Source organism: Carex rostrata, chromosome 12 (genome assembly GCF_964058835.1).
Source record: "Carex rostrata chromosome 12, lpCarRost1.2, whole genome shotgun sequence".
Lineage (NCBI taxonomy): Eukaryota > Viridiplantae > Streptophyta > Magnoliopsida > Poales > Cyperaceae > Carex > Carex rostrata.
The window spans coordinates 211873-228362 of NC_135929.1; the positions used below are offsets into that span (position 1 = coordinate 211873).

At 32.9% G+C, this 16490-nt stretch overlaps 1 protein-coding gene and 1 long non-coding RNA gene across 3 annotated transcripts; both read left to right on the forward strand.

Annotated features, from left to right (window-relative positions):
- Positions 1-2136, forward strand: LOC144563354 (uncharacterized). The gene is made up of 4 exons (XR_013514330.1): positions 1-139; positions 316-391; positions 905-986; positions 1915-2136. It is a non-coding gene; the product is annotated as an uncharacterized LOC144563354 (long non-coding RNA).
- Positions 2137-7048: 4912 nt separating this feature from the next.
- On the forward strand, positions 7049-15749 carry PARP2 (poly(ADP-ribose) polymerase). Of its 2 annotated transcripts, XM_078312820.1 has the most exons (19): positions 7049-7201; positions 7486-7674; positions 8247-8420; positions 8709-8833; positions 9144-9225; positions 9513-9745; positions 10089-10215; positions 11014-11069; positions 11200-11273; positions 11551-11597; positions 11689-11738; positions 11832-11894; positions 13192-13272; positions 13541-13651; positions 14071-14146; positions 14485-14627; positions 14776-14849; positions 14938-15043; positions 15444-15749. In XM_078312820.1, exons 1-19 carry the CDS (start codon positions 7123-7125, stop codon positions 15540-15542), a joined length of 1989 nt encoding a protein of 662 aa, XP_078168946.1. In that variant the 5' UTR covers positions 7049-7122; the 3' UTR covers positions 15543-15749. The 2 variants fall into 2 exon arrangements, with proteins under 2 accessions (XP_078168946.1, XP_078168947.1); XM_078312821.1 differs by lacking the exon at positions 11014-11069 and having other exon boundaries at positions 10089-10181.
- Positions 15750-16490: the final 741 nt, after the last annotated feature.

The window sequence follows — 16490 nt, forward strand, 5'->3', positions numbered from 1 at the left end:
GTGTTTGCTGCCAAAAGAAAGAGAAGGAGAGATCATCTCTTCTCTCTCAAAAATCCACCAAGAAACCTTGAGAAATTGAAGAAAAGAATGGAAATTGTTGAGAATCTCTCATTCTAGTGGCCATCTAGCTTCCCCATTGGTACTCCCTTTCTCTCCTCTCTCATCAAAAATCTGAATTTTATCTCTATTGCTAGGGTTTTGCTCAAATCTGAAATGTTTGTATAAATGATGAGTAATCTATCTCCATTATGCTTCTAGGTTGTTAATTTAGTGATTTTCTTCTCAATTCTATCTTAATCTTGATTTTCTATCTAGGGTTTGGTTCAAATCCGAAAATTAGAGAAATATTTTGATTTGTCTAGTCTAATCCAACAAACAAAGGTGTTGATTGGTAAGTTCTTCTCTCACTCTCTTAATATCTGAAATTAATTTGGTGTTGATCTCTTTTCTTTGTTCCCTCTTTTGTGTATGGTGATAGTTAAACAAAGTCATAATATTTTTGAGGAAGTGCTAATATTGTCTCTGAAAGGCTTAATATTTATTGAGTATGGTGATAATTAAACAAAGTCATAATATTTTTGAGGAAGTGCTAATATTGTCTCCGAAAGGCTTAATATTTATTGAGTATGGTGATAATTAAACAAAGTCATAATATTTTTGAGGAAGTGCTAATATTGTCTCCGAAAGGCTTAATATTTATTGTGTATGGTGATAATTAAACAAAGTCATAATATTGTGATGAAGTGCTAATATTGTCTCCGAAAGGCTTAATATTTATTGAGAAAGGCTTGATCACTTATTCCAAAATGGATTATCTTAAGGAAAGTATATAGAAAATAATATCACTCAAGTAAGCATATCAATCGTCGAACAAATATTGAATTAAGTATATATGTTAATATAGGTGTAGGCTCGGTTGAGCAAGATTTTGCGGGATCTTTCGAGACGTCCGAACTATAAGTGCGAGATACGCTTTTCATAACCAGGTGCGGGGTTTCTGGACTTGTTTGATATTTTATATTCAGAATTAAACTGTGTTTCGATTGACATGTTGATTATTGATTGAATTGCATTATCGGATTGTGTTGCATATGCATTGCATTGCCCAAATAAGTGAAACTTGAATTGTTTTATCTGATTGATTTGCATGCTGGTATGGTTATTAATTGTGTTGATCTGAATGATCTGATTTTGGAATTAAAGTCACCGTGCTTCATATCACCATTGGTTGGTGGATATGGTATTATTGTTATCCACCGTGATGACGTTACCCAGGGGGTGAAATCGGATTTGTCAAAGTCTCTGCAGAGACTTTGATGCCCAGTGTTCTAAAGTTTTAGATCGTCTGGCCCTCGGCAGTTCCCAGTACCGGTTGGGACGAGGGGTAAGTGACTTTGTATTATGATTGTGGTTATATGTGACTTGTGCATCAGAGGCATTACCCAGGGGGTAATGCATTTGGATGGTCAATTTGCTTTATATGGATTTTCTGGATGTGAATTGAAACCAGACTTTTAATTAAACGGTTAGGCCTGTAACTACAGATGAGTGTCATGAGAAAAGGTTTTACCTGGCGCAGCCGTCTGTAGGTGTCTGTAACCCTACAGATGAGAGGGAACGAATTGGGGTCCAGATTGGTGGAACATTTGTAGTTACTACCAGATATTCTGAAACCGAGTTAAACCAAATATTGTGTGATTGAATTTCATCTTGACAATTCTGAATTGTGATTTCATTTGGATGTATGTTGTTGGATTTATGCATTCTTGTTTATATATGGTTATAAACTGATAGGAGCTTTATTTGTGTTTTATTTTTGAATATAATCTGTGATTGCAAGTCCAGGAACGATTTGTGGCAATTTATCGCACTGAGAATTTATTTCTCATCCCCTCTTTTGGGTAAATTTTTCAGGTGCTGGTTCGGCTGATCCGGGAGAGGCACGAGGTCGGTAGGCCCTGGTTTCACCGCTGCCTAGCTTGTCTGGTATTGTGACATTAGAGATTATGTATATAGTTATGTTTTGGTTATATATATATATTCTCTATGTCATTTTGTGATGCGTATCCATCGAGATACGGGTTTTGTATACTGTAACCTGACCAGCTGGGATTTGTGATCTGTTTATGTTATTTATTGGTTTTGTTTGCGCGTTATGTTTTACTTTCTATCATATTGTAATTGCCTAGTAGGTATACGGGCAACCGTATGCCTACGGCAGGAGCATCTGTCATGCCTCGTGGGCCTCGGGGTGTGACACATTTGAACCCTCCTCGTATATATAATATATATATATATATATATATATATATATATATATATATATATATATATATATATATATATATATATAATATATGTATATATATATGTATATATAATAGAGTAAAGCTTGGGTGCTATGGATAACATAGAGGATTACGGTGCTACGGCTCAATATTCAAGTTTTCAAAACCCTAACGGTCGATATGAACCATTCATCTTGTTCTCCATATTAATATGTGTTTGGAGACCAAATTTTACATTTTTTTGGAAATTATTTACTATTTTTTTAGATAGGTAGAAAATCAAATATCTGAATGGTGCAAAAAAATTTAGATCAAGTGATTTTCTACCTAGCTAAAAACATAGTAAAAAATTTCCAAAAAAATGTAAAATTTAGTCTCCAAATACATATTAATATAGAGAACAAGATGAACGGTTCATATCGACTATTAGAATTTTGAAAACTTGAATATTGAGCCGTAGCACCGTAATCCTCTATGCTATCCATAGCACCCAAGCCTTACTCTATATAATATATGTATCGTATGTGTATATATATATATATCAAATTTGACATCTGCTGGTAAATCAGGAAATCTGGACTGATACAAGGATCAAACTGCAAAAGTGATTACATCAGCATGTAGATCATTAAAAAAACGTCGTTTAGTGCCTCAAAAATTCAGTTTAAGTTTTCGTTCAACGGTAGGCATTCAACGATCGGTATTTTCAAATCCGGCATGAAAAATATTGATCCGGATTATTTGTAGTAGTCTTTTGAATAAATCAAATTATATAGTATTACATCTATTTTTAAAAATATATATATTAAATATTTGTAATACTTCAATACAAAAAATAAATAAATTATAAAAAAATGAAAAATGAAAAAAAAAATCCGAAAAAAAAAATTTCCTAAAAAAAAAAAATTCTAAGACCGAAAAAAATTATTCCAGTTTTAATATCCATTTACCGGAAATTGGTGTTGAAACCAGAAAAAAAAATTTCCGATTTGGGTAGTTTTCAAAATAAACTAGAGGTTTGGTTAGTTTTTTTAATTTATATTTTTTTTGGATATAAATAAAAAAATTGGCAATACCAGTGTTGTAAAAAAACAGTCTTAACGGTCGTTTAATCTTTAACGGTGGCGAAACTGTTACAAATACATTTAACGAATGCATGTTTGCAGATGAAAACAATTAATTGGCCGTTTTTTCAATTAATCGGTCGTTTTACTGTTTAATCGTCCGTTTATTTCCATTTATTCCAATTTATTCTAGTGAATATTTATTTTTCACATTGATTTTTTTTGTGATAATGTGTGATAATAAGTTTTATAAATTATTTATTGTAGTTTTATTTGTGCTTTGACATATGCTCAATATTTTTTATATATGTCTTTTTCTTTTTACTTACTTTGGAATTGATTAATTTTTTTTGTTATTTATACACCATATATTTTTTTTACTAATTAATGATGTAATTTTTTCAATTAGTACGACATATTCATTTATAAAACTAAGTTGTTATCATAAACTAATTTAGCGATTTTTTGTTTGAATGTTTATTTCTTTCAAATAATATATTATTAGTATTAAAAAAAGCTGAATTCTTGAATTTATTTTTTCATTAAATAAATATGTTACTTGCACATATAAAGTGCTTATGCGTTAAGAAAAAATAAACGTATCATGTTATAATAATGGAACCAAGTTAAATTAAGTTTATATGATAAGTTTAATGAGTTAAATAAATTATTTTTAATAAATTATGATATATATATATACATAAATTTAATAAAAATGTTAAATTGTTCGTATAATTTTGATTAATTGCTTAGCAGTACCCGTCTGTCCGATGACTGCATACCGTTATTTACAACACTGTACAATGCTATTTTGATTTTATAATTGGAACACTGCATGAAGCCAGAACTGCTCTGTTAAAATCTTTACCCCGATTTTATCCGACTAGCAAGGCAATTTATCTAGTAGGTTAAATTAAACGAAGCAATTCTGGAAACATATATTAAAAGAGGAGTTGAAATGAATGAAATGGATGAGATTAAGATGGACGAGTGGGATGAATGTCGTCTTTTGTCGTCGTCTCAGGCCCCCTCTGACCCAGCAGACTAGACTTAGACTAAGACTAAGACTAAGACTAAGACTAGGAGGACGTGCTGGCCACAAATTGCTCCCCTATTCTCTGGACTCTGGGTGGTCTGTGCTGTGGCATGTACAGTACGTTTGGATAAAAGTTACAATAGCTAGAATAGTAAAATTTAAGAATAGCAAATGGAACCTGATAATAGTCTCTAAGAAAAGCTCTTCACAAATCTTCTAATTCTAACTACTTATGACTGAGACAGCGAATCTACAGCATATCAATTTGTGTAAGTGTTAATATATAGCATATCAAGTATATTGATGTGTTGTTTGCAATACAAGCAATAAATCCTAATTTACGCTCAATTCGGTTGCAAGTGTACAACCTTGTCGAGTAGTACTTAGGGATCGTTTCCACAGGGACAAGTTGGAATATCAAAGTCTAACCTAACAATTTAATTTAGTAAAAGAAAGTAAAAAGGTTTTTGTTTGTTCAAAGGTTGGTTTGATTGCGATTAAACTGAATTAAACTAAAGTCTTTAAAGCAAAATCTGATTTTTAACAAGTATGAGAAATTAGGGTTTCTTAGAGTTCTTATCCACTAGTGTTACGACTAATTGATTTGCAAATTTTGTTCTTATATTTATGAAGGCACAGTTAGATGTTGTAGGTACAAAGTGATATCTCTATATTAATACCATCTTTAAATTAGAATAAACGTCACCTCTCGATACTTGGCTACTCTAATATAAAGTCATTAAGTTCTTACTGTCCCAATTGATCTAGAAAACTATCTTTCATCTCTCGGTACTTGGCACAATTTTCTAAAATATTAAGTAAAGCCCGTATAAGACAAGCATCACCTCTCGGTACTTAGCCTATCAAATACCCTATTCCTTATGGTCTGTACCTAATATTCAATTTCTCAATTGCAAATACCAAATCCTAAGATTTCATGTGATTTCGATTAAGTCTTCACAATCAATTAAAATAAAGAATAGATCATAACAAAAGTTTCAAGTACAGCCCTAATCAACCCTAGAAAAGCCTTTAGCCAGTCATGACTAAAACACAAATGAAATCAAAAGAATAAAAGAGTTCCAAAGGAAAGAAAATAATAAAACCGGTTGATCAATGATGTTCTCTCCTTCCTTCTTCTCTATTCCTTGCTTTTCCTTGCTTTTCCTTGTTCAAAACCAGAAATTCTCTCTCTAAAAAACATCCTTAATCTATTCTACAGGTCCCCTTTTATACCCCCTAGCGAAACCTATAAATAAATCCCTAAAAATAGCAAATTCGGGCTCTGAACCGCCTTATTGCGGGCCGCAATAACATCTATTACGGGCCACAATGAGTGGAGGCAATTAAGAATTTGTCGGGCAGAAAACTGTAAACTCATTTCGGGCCGCAATGAAAGTGCAGGAAACTATAAAAGTCATTTCGGGCCGCAATGGATTTGGTTGCGGGCCACAATGAAAGTGTAGGAAATGAAGAGGGCTTTGTCTGTTTTGTTGCGGGCTGCAATGAAATCATTTCGGGCCGCAATGAAAGTGAAAGCTGCTCCAAACTTCGTGTTGGCTTGCTACAAATCACCCGTTTTGCTCCTTTAAGCTCCAAACACTTGATTACCTGCAAAATAAACATAACTAGGGCAATAACTTGAACTTTTGGACATTTCTAACCTAATCAAACCTAATTTCAACAAAATTTGGCTTAATTTACATAACAAACCCTAGGTTTCAATAGATATAATTTCGGCTTATCATATATATACCTAATATGCCAAGTCCTTCTAAAGATTAGACATATTAACTTATAAATATTGTATAGCTGGCGCTAGTTGGATTTAATTTGAATTGAAAATTTCCATAAATGTTGTGTCAAACGTAAGACCATGTAATGAATTTTTTTTAACAAATTTATTGATTTTAAACTTTTCATCATACTTAGAGAAATATCAAGTATTTATTATTAAGTATTTTTACCTATATATTATCAAGTGTGTGCAAAAAAAAAAAAAAGTGAAAATTCAACTTGATTAAAAAAATTGCAAAAGTTCAAAAAAAAAATGAGCTGAAGAATTTGAGAGACCGTAAATAAGAGACTATATAAGTACTCTATTATTTATACTTAAAATAATAAAATTAATTTTGAATATAGTTTAATAATATTTGAATGAGGAATTTTAAACTTTAATTTCTTTTTGTTTTAAATTACAAAATTAAAGGATGTATAAACTATAAAGAAGCATAGAACAGATGAGATGTCTACACATATGGGCAATAATAGGATGTATAAAGAAGATGTAGAGTACTGTTTCCTTCCGAGAGAAGCAGGTCCTCACTTCTCCATTATCTAATGCAATGGATACTTTATTGTTAAAGTCTAAAGTTAAACACATCCTACTATAACTTAGAAACAAACTTTGGTCGAATTAATTAAATTTTGATAACTAAAATTTATCATTACAGAGGCGGAGAGCCGGAGACCAGAGTAACTATTAATTAATATGCACTAAACATCCAAGTATATATCCAACGTAATCATACTGAAAAAGAGTTGTCTCTTTTTGGTGATACAAATGGAGAAGAATACAACCACTGTGCCCAATTCTTTCTTCGACAAGGAACAAACAACTAAAATTTTCCCTCCTTTTATTTATTATTATTTAGCATATAAAACACTCCCGAGTCCTCCTAACTACTCCTCAGATACTCCTACCCCTCTCTCTCTCTCTCTCTCTCTCTCTAAAATGGCACCAACTAATCAAACAAAGGTCAAGGCGAGCAATGGCGGAGCCAAGAAGAGAACTCGAGATGACGACCGACAAGGTATTGACGATTTTTAGATAAACCCTTGAATTGAATATCATGAATTGTCCTACTTTCCTCTAAACGACTTACTCCCAACATAAGTTCTTCAGTCCCTTTTCGATTCAAATGTTTCACTCATCTCATCTCACATCTCCATATCATCATCTAGTTAGTTAGGTCTCTAATACCCGTTTATGTTAAATTTGTACGCCCATTTGGGTTATCGTTTACCTCTTCAGTTTAAATCGAGCTCAGTAAATACTAAAATCATTCAAAATCTATATTTCGTTTTCCTCATTTAGATAATGGGACCATTGATGTCGATAAGCTTCAGGCAATGGGAATCCGTGAATTACGCGATTTAGCAAAACTCGAGGGGGTTGTTACAAATGGGACAAAGAAACAACTCATAGAGAGACTCTCCAATTGCATCAATAAAGACGATGAAAAGGATCCAAAAAATTATTCTGATCAAGAGAAGGATAAGAAAGGTTAATTGGACTGATCTATTTGCTTTTCTACATTTTTTTGGGGAAAAGAGTGGTAAAGTGCCACTAATTTCTATTTGTCCAATGGAAAAGAAAAAAAGGGATTTACTCAAGTTGTAAAACAGAAACTAGGAAAAAATTGCAAAAAAGTTATCCACTCCTTTAATACTACACGTCCCTCAGAATTATTATAATTTCTGAAGAATAAAATGATAAATTCTGCAAAGAGAAGGTTTTTTAATATAGAGTTTGGCTGGAACGCAGGAATTAGGCTATTTAGTCCCATTTATCCTCACTTTATGCTCTAAGAGTCCCGCATTTCTAGAAGAAATTCTCAATAGTCAGTTTACACCTCAAAAGGCCCTAAAATGCTTAAATTGTAACTTGTTGGTCTAAACAGCTGGCTTCTACTTTACAATAACATAAACAGTGCCAAAGACTATGTTGACCCGTACTTCCTAAACCCTTTAATTTGGCGTTTTGGGGGGCTTGTATAGTACTTGCTATTCAGTTATGCCAGTTTGGTGAAATTAGGAACAAGTTCCTATCATTTTGTAATAAGTACTAATTTCCAGATGATGGGAATGATGACACAGCCACTGACATAGAGAAGTACCTTGCAATGGGAATCAAGGAATTAAGGGAATTAGCAAAATCTAAGGGACTTCCTGCAAATGGATCAAAGAAAGATATAGCTGAGAGGTTCTTAAATGCCACTAATAGCGGAATGGGAAGTTTCGATTCCAAAGGTAAAATGAATGATAACTTATAGAAAAGAAAACAACAATCATTACCCATGAACGATAATAAATATTATGTATACTTACAGAGCATATTAAGTACTAGTTATATTTGGAAACGTTCTATATAACCCTGCAAAAGTCCTTTTTAACCTTTCTTTGTTCTTGTTAAATCATCAGAAAATAGGAGGATTGTAGACATTTTATGAAAAATCATATTGCTAGGGCTTTGTGCAACTTTTTAGACAATGAAGTGTTCAGATAGTTTATTTAAATGTTTGCTTTTGCAATTCTAAGATGACAAAGAGGATGAGAAGGAAGAGAAAACAGAAAAAATAGTAACTGCCACCAAGAAGGGCTCTGCCATCTTAGACCAGTACCTTCCTCAAACTATCAAATCTAGCTACCATGTATTGCAAGTGGTATGTTTTTCTCTTTGGGATATCTTTCATGGCTACCATTTAGCAGACGCCATTTCAGCTGCAGAACCTGCAAAAGATAAACATTATTATATATGAAAGGAACTCAACTTTGAAGTGCAGGATATCAACTGCATATACATAAAGTACATAAGAATTTGTTGCACCGGAAAGTTTAAATTTTGCAAGTTTATGAAAATGTTTTCTGTACTACAAAGTCTGTGTGGGGCTATGTTTTCCATGGTTCTGTGTCAATGCAATGTGTTATGCTGTATGCATTCTAATGCTACTTAAAATCAAAATACTTTTTCAGGGGGATGAAATATATGATGTGACACTCAACCAAACAAATGTTGGTCACAATAACAACAAGTTCTATATCATCCAAGTCCTAGGTTTGTTTATGTAAATTCAATTTATTTTAACAAACTAGTGTGTGCCAAATTGCAAATTAATTTAGGTTTATTTATGTAAATGCAATACATTCAAGCCCTGGGTTTGTTTACTAATGAACAATTTAGGTTCCAATGTATGCCAAATTGCAAATTAAGAGTAATTCCCCATGACGCTATTTAGGTCATTTGAGCCTTATTTCAGACTCCATTGCTTAATTGGAGATCTCTATTAAACTTGACCAAGCTGGATATTCAATTACTTTACATGAGAATATTTTCTAATGCAGAATCTGATGATGGTCTGAGCTACATGGTTTTCAACAGATGGGGTCGAGTTGGTGTACCAGGCCAGAACAAGTTGCATGGCCCTTTTACAAAAGACCGTGCTATATCTGAGTTTAAGGGGAAATTTTATGACAAAACCAAAAACTATTGGGAAGACAGAAAAGAGTTCATCTTCTACCCCAAGCAATACACATGGCTTGAAATGGATTATGGGGAAGATGAGAAAGAGAAAAAGGTACATTTGTTACAATAATGCTCCAATTTATGAAAGTTTAAGCACCCAGTTGTGCAAACTAGTTCCACAGAGGTCCAATTTGTCTCAAGTCTTAGGGAGCAATTAAGCAGTCTTAAGCTCATTCTGAATCAACAAAATATTCTGCTATTAAGTCTCATTTAGGTATCAAGGCGGCAGTCTTTGCTTCAAAATCATCAATATTTAACTATGATTAAATTGCCCTCAACCTATTATTTTGTCAACGCATCGAGCATTTTGTTATATTAGATGCTTGGATGACTTCATTATTGTTTTTTTATTTTTTGTTTATATTTATTCAGTGTTTATTTTGGGGTTTGTTCAGGGAAAGAAAAAGGGAAAGGGGTCAACTAGTGGCGAACCCAAGGAGACAAAACTGGAGCGACGAATTGCTGATTTTATTTCAGTGATTTGCAATGTTAGCATGATGAAGCAACAAATGATGGAGATAGGTAATCAAATTTTTAAATAAAAAATTCAGAGATTCCATCAGTTCAAAAACTCTCTCATTGTGGGATTATTTTGAATTTCATTGGCACAATAAATATTAGAGGTGGCAATTGGATGGGTCTGGTTCGGATCAGGTTTAGGTCAGTTTGACTTCAAATGATTGTCGGATTTGGGTCATCGTGGGTCAGGTCAGGTTTCGGGTTGTCCAGTTTTGGATCATTTTTGTGTCTTGGATCATCTCGGATTGTTTTGGGTAAAGGTTTTAGGGTGTACAGCTTCATCATTTTTGTGTTGTGAGTTGACTAGATTCAGGTCCGGTCAGGTTCCATATTGTCAGCACTTTCAGGCTTCTGGGTGTTCAAATTTGAGTCAGGTTCAGGTTCGGGTCATCCAGTCAAGGTTCCGGTTATCAAACTTCAAATCCACATGGGTTTTGGGTTGTTTGAGTTCAGGTTGTCTTGATTCATGTCATATATCAGGTTTGAGGTCATTTTAGGTTTGGGTCAAAATGGGTTTCTGTCATCCCCTTTGGGTTGTCTCGGAGTTCGGGTCTGATCGGATATCAGAACTTCTGTCTTTGGGTCATCTCAGATTACAGATTGGGTTGAGTTTCAGGTTGTCCGGGTTCAAGTTGGTTTGAGCGGGTTCTTTGGGCTGGGTCAGGTTTTGCACCTCTAATACGAAAGAGAAGGATGAGTGTGAATTTGAAATTTGGATACTGCAACCTTTATGGTTCCACTGATGCTGGTTTCCTGCTTCTTTTGCTCATTTTAATTCATATTTGATCAAAATCTACACAGGCTATAATGCTGAGAAGCTACCATTAGGAAAGCTTAGCAAATCTACAATACTAAAGGTCAGGATTTGGAGTTAGTATACATATAGCTCAAGTCTTTATTTTGAGATTATGTTATTTGGTACATTACCAAAATACGATTTTTATTCTTTAGTATATGTTTGAAATACTTACAGTGGCATCTATACAGGGATATGAAGTACTAAAGAGAATTTCAGATGTGATTGGCCAAGCCAGAAGACCAACACTGGAACAATTGAGCGGGTATTTCTTCTTTTTTTCTCCTTGTACTGGGAAAATATCTGACAGTGCTTGCTGGTCCTTAGTGTAATATTTTTTTATTGTTTTTATTGACGCATAACTTGACATTAAGCCTCTATCTAGCTTTTGGCTCCTTGACAATAGTCTGGTAATCCTGTAACTACTGGTTCTGAATCCAAACTACATGATGCTAAATCTCTTAGTTTAGACTTATTGCCCCGGAAAAAAATCTCACTGTTTTATTTTCATTGTGATAACAATTTTTCCTCTTTTATTGCAGAGAGTTCTATACAGTGATACCTCATGATTTTGGTTTTAAAAAAATGAGTAAGTTTCACATTTTTAAATGTTTAAATTTACTTTTATTTTTTTTAAACCTCAAGTTCTTGTAGTATAACTGTGACTTTTAAATTGGCAGGTGAATTTGTCATTGATACCCCCCAAAAATTAAAGGCAAAGCTTGAATTGGTAAATTTCTCCTCCTGACTTGAATAAATTATTCATTTTTCTCTTGTTATAGTAATGTTTCACTATATTCATTTTGTTTTGTAAACTGTGAAGGTCGAAGCTCTTGGTCAGATTGAAATTGCAACCAAGCTTCTTGAGGAAGAGGAAGATGCTGAGGTTAAAATTTATTTTTTCTCCCAATTTTTTTTTCTTTTTTCTTTTTTGTGTGGAGAAATTCGCATCAATATGAGGATCTTTATATCAACTACTCAATTTATCATTTATTCGCAACAAATAGTTTCTTTTGATTAACAAAATAACTAATATTTATATGAGTAGAGTTCAAATGCCTCCATTTTTTGTGCCTCCATCATGTCTCTATTTTTAAAACATTAATAGCTCAAAATTTAAAATGTAAACGTCAAAATAGAATTGTTAGATGTGATCTATATTATTTTCACTACGTGCTATTAAAAAAATTATCACATTTCGATTTTGTTTTTATGTGAATCAATAAGTTGAAAAATCAACGTCTAGAAATTATTCACATCAGTACATTTTTAAAAGCTCTTGATGACTAACAAAACAAAGTTGAAATGTCATAATTTTTTACACGTGCATAGATAAAATGATGCATATCATATCTAATGGTTTTATTTTGACTTTTAAGTTTTAAATTTTGAGTTATTAAAGTTTTTAAAAATGGAGACATTTGAACCTCCTCTATTTATATATATAGCTGAAGATGTATCTTGAAATATATACCCAAGTCTTTATATTATTATACCAAAAATATGTCAATAATACTTGTATAATGTGAACTCTCCAGTACACCATTATTGACTTGAACCTCCTTTTTAGTGGTCTCAAGACTCAATAAGTATTATGAATAGTATGGTAGCTGCTTGTTCAATTACACGATAGGTTATATTGACAGCAATATTTATATGACAACCATGACAACTGATGCAATGGTTATTAACATAAAGAAAATATTGTAGATATGTTCTCTTTGATATAGATAGGCAGGGACATCTCTGCATTTATATAAATATCTATATCAAAGAGCGAATAGAAATGTTACTGATTAAGTTTCATCAGCTTTATATAAATTGCAGGGACATCTCTGCATTTTTGTATTTTATATATATTTTCTTAAGCTTTGAGTCGGTGGTCACAGTTGTCAGAAATAGTTGTGTCAATATACTCTTCCCTTCAATTCTAGTTATATTATTATTTTCAGATAATAGATATTAGCTAACAGTAAAGTTATTAAAGTAATCTGTCCTAAATTTTGATTTAAAAGGTTAGAATGGAATGTAATGTTTGTTTTTATTATTTTAAAATCAATGTTAAATTAATGTTGTCAAGGTAATCTGTTCTGAATTTTTATTTAGAAATCTAGAATGGAATATAATGTATATTTTATTATTGTAAAGTCATAATGTTCCATCTTTAATTGCTTTTCACTCAGGATGACCCAATATATGCTCGGTATAAGCAACTCAAGTGCGAACTTACCCCAGTTGAAGCTGATTCCAAAGAATTCTCCATGGTAGTTTTTTGTACTTATTTAATTGGGATATCTTACATATATGCCATTGTTTCCTTAATGAAACAACCTACAACTTTGAATTTAACATATGCTACCTATGAATTTACTCTTTTCGGATATGCAATTTTGCACCGTGCTATGTTAGACTGCATATCCATGAGATTCATTTATGTCATGTAAAACTTCAAGTTGACATTGTCATCAAGCTAAAAGTTTAAAATATGCATGAATGTCAACTTGTTTGAGAATGTGTGTTTTGTTTGAGCAGATAAAAAGATACTTAAAGAACACACATGCAAAAACACACTCAAACTACACGGTGGATATTGTGCAAATTTTCAGAGTTTCTAGGGATGGGGTAGACGACCGTTTCAAAGAGGTTTGACTTTTATTTCTCCTGCTTTGGTTTTCATGTGAATTTGGTGAGTTTCACCAAAAACTTTACTTGAAAACACCCAAAATTTCTGGTGCTTGCAACTTGGGCAAAGAAATCTTGGAATTATTTGCAAATAGCACTGAGTTGTTAAAAATAAATGCCATGTATTTTAAGAAAGGTCAAAATATCACAAACTTTTGATGCTAGCTCGCAAACGCTGGTTGCTCTTTGCAGATATTATTTTATGGGATTCGTTATATTGACCGATAAACTTATTTAACAACTGTGAGAACCAACCAAATGTATCATATAGAAAACGTAAATTACGGATATGTTCTTTACTGTTGTAGTTGTTAAATAACAATGGTCGTTGGTAATCCTTCTCACTCTATTGCATGCCCTAAACCTTTCTTTTATTTCAGTTTTCTAGTACACAAAATAGAATGCTTCTATGGCATGGTTCTAGGCTTACTAATTGGACCGGAATTCTTTCTCAAGGTAAAGTTTTGATTTGCTCCCTTCTTTTGTCAATATTACTGAAGCAACTGCCTCACATTATGCTGGTCTTGAAAGTTAACCCTTTAAAAATTGAAACAATTTTAGTTATTTTTTTTACCACCAGCCTTTGCTTGAATGCCAGCCAACACTATATTGCTATGCCTCAATTAGTCAATTCCTGTTCTTCTCCTTTCTTTTAACAATGCATGTTGTCAAACACCAAATGAAATTGATAGAGATTAAAGATGGCAGGTTGTCTCTATCCAACCTTTTGTTTTAACTCATTTAGTTTCAAAACTAAAAGAGACTTCTCGTTTATCTTGCTAATCTGAATACAGGACTGAGAATTGCACCCCCTGAAGCACCAGTGACTGGTTACATGTTTGGAAAAGGGGTTTATTTTGCCGATATGTTTTCTAAGAGTGCCAATTATTGCTGTGCCTCTAACTCGTCTAAGTCTGGCGTGCTTCTGTTATGCGAGGTATGTATTATTGATTGAGATAAAGACATGTGAAAATTGTTGCTTATATGTTGATTGCACTATTGAAAATAAAACTGATACTGTATGGGCCAAGTTTAAATTTAGTGTCAAAATTGTGGTATTTCATTTTGTGATTTTAATTTTTCAGGTGGCATTAGGTGAGATGAACCAGCTGTTATATTCAGATTACAATGCTAACAACCTGCCTAAGGGGAAACTCAGGTATATCAGTCTGAGCCAGTAATATGTTATTATACCAGGCTGAACAACAGTTGTCATTTCCTGCTATCTAACTAGACTTTTGTGACAGCACGAAAGGGATGGGAAATACTGCTCCTGATGAATCTGAATATGAGACGATTGAAGGTGGTGTGGTGGTGCCACTTGGAAAACCAAAAGAAGACCATTCCCGTGCTGTAAGTGGTCTCCTACTATATTTCCCTTCAACTTTTTGGACACTTTACAAGAGATTATTTTGATCTCCCCCCAAAAGACCACCCAACATTTGTGAGGTGTTTTGTGTATATTGACCTATCATTCCCGAAAATAGCCTCATTATATTGACCGATAAACTCATTAATTCTGAGGACCATATTTAAACTTTTTGCATATTTTCGTGAATGATAGACTTTTTTTTTTTTTAATAACAACATAAAAAGGTTAAGGCGGTATCAGAACTGCAATCAGGCTATTAGAGTTGACTGCAATGATTCATCTCTAGTTCTTTAGTATGCCATTAATTAGATCAAATATAAAATTGTGCAATCTCTTGTCAGGAGTTTTTATTTATATGACTATTTGTTTTTTTTGTTACAGGGTAGCTTACTATACAATGAATATATTGTATATAATGTGGATCAGATAAAGATGCGCTACCTCCTCCATGTAGATTTCAACTTCAACTACAGATGGTGATGCATGTCCCCTTTGAGCTATTATCATCCCCAAATGCAATCTTTCTTTCTTTCTTTCTTTTTTTGTATTTTTCCTCTTTTTGTGCTTTTTGAATATACTCAAATATCTTTTAGAAAAGAAATGGATTTTCTGTATAAGCTTGTTAGATCTGTTAGCAGTAATTTCTGAGCCAAGTGTGCATATATATTGATATTTATTTGCACGGTATGCCCTTTTTGTTGTTTCATATATAGTAACTGCGTGGTAGAACGTGAAACTATAAGAATATTTACTCGTTCTCTTGTAAGCAAAACCAATGTAGATCTGCGAATTTTTACTCGGCAGTTCAACTGGGATTGGTGAAGTGGAATGGAAAAGTGGTCCAGTTGAACTGCCAGAGTTACCAATTTTTTGGTCAACGAGCAAGGCCCATTTTTTTCTACACATTAAGTTTTCTAGATGGATAATATTAATTTCATCGGATAGTTATATATGATTTTTTGAGTAGAACTAGGGTGCTCGTAAGCCAAAGTTTTGGTGAGCTTAACTCTAAAACTCATCTACATGTGAAATTTTTAAACATTCGAATTAATTTAGTATTAAGTCAAGCGGTCAAAAAACGTTCGAAAATGAATGCACTAAAATTAATTTATAAACCTTCTAATTTTGACCACTTGACTTTATACTAAATTAATTCGAATATTTAAAAATTTCACATGTAGATGCATCACACGTAAGGTAGGCGGGTTTCAACGGTTCGGATTCGTCATTTGAAATCGATTTGATGAGTTTTAGAGTTAAGCTCACCAAAACTTTGGTGAGCTTAAGAGCACCCTAGTTCTACTCTGATTTTTTTTTTAATTTAAATGATAAGAATATGCAAGTAATTCATTTTGATTTATTTATCTTAGTGAATATTTTCTTCCTAAATTTAAGAACTAAACATAAAAAAGCAAAGCAAATATTTCT

Excerpts from the sequence above, each read along its gene's own strand:
- PARP2 (XM_078312820.1), top strand. The coding sequence starts at position 7,123 with ATGGCACCAACTAATCAAACAAAGGTCAAGGCGAGCAATGGCGGAGCC. Across the intron at positions 7,202-7,485 it reads TCGAGATGACGACCGACAAG|ATAATGGGACCATTGATGTC; the intron begins GTATTGACGATT and ends TTCCTCATTTAG. Across the intron at positions 10,216-11,013 it reads GCAACAAATGATGGAGATAG|GCTATAATGCTGAGAAGCTA; the intron begins GTAATCAAATTT and ends AAATCTACACAG.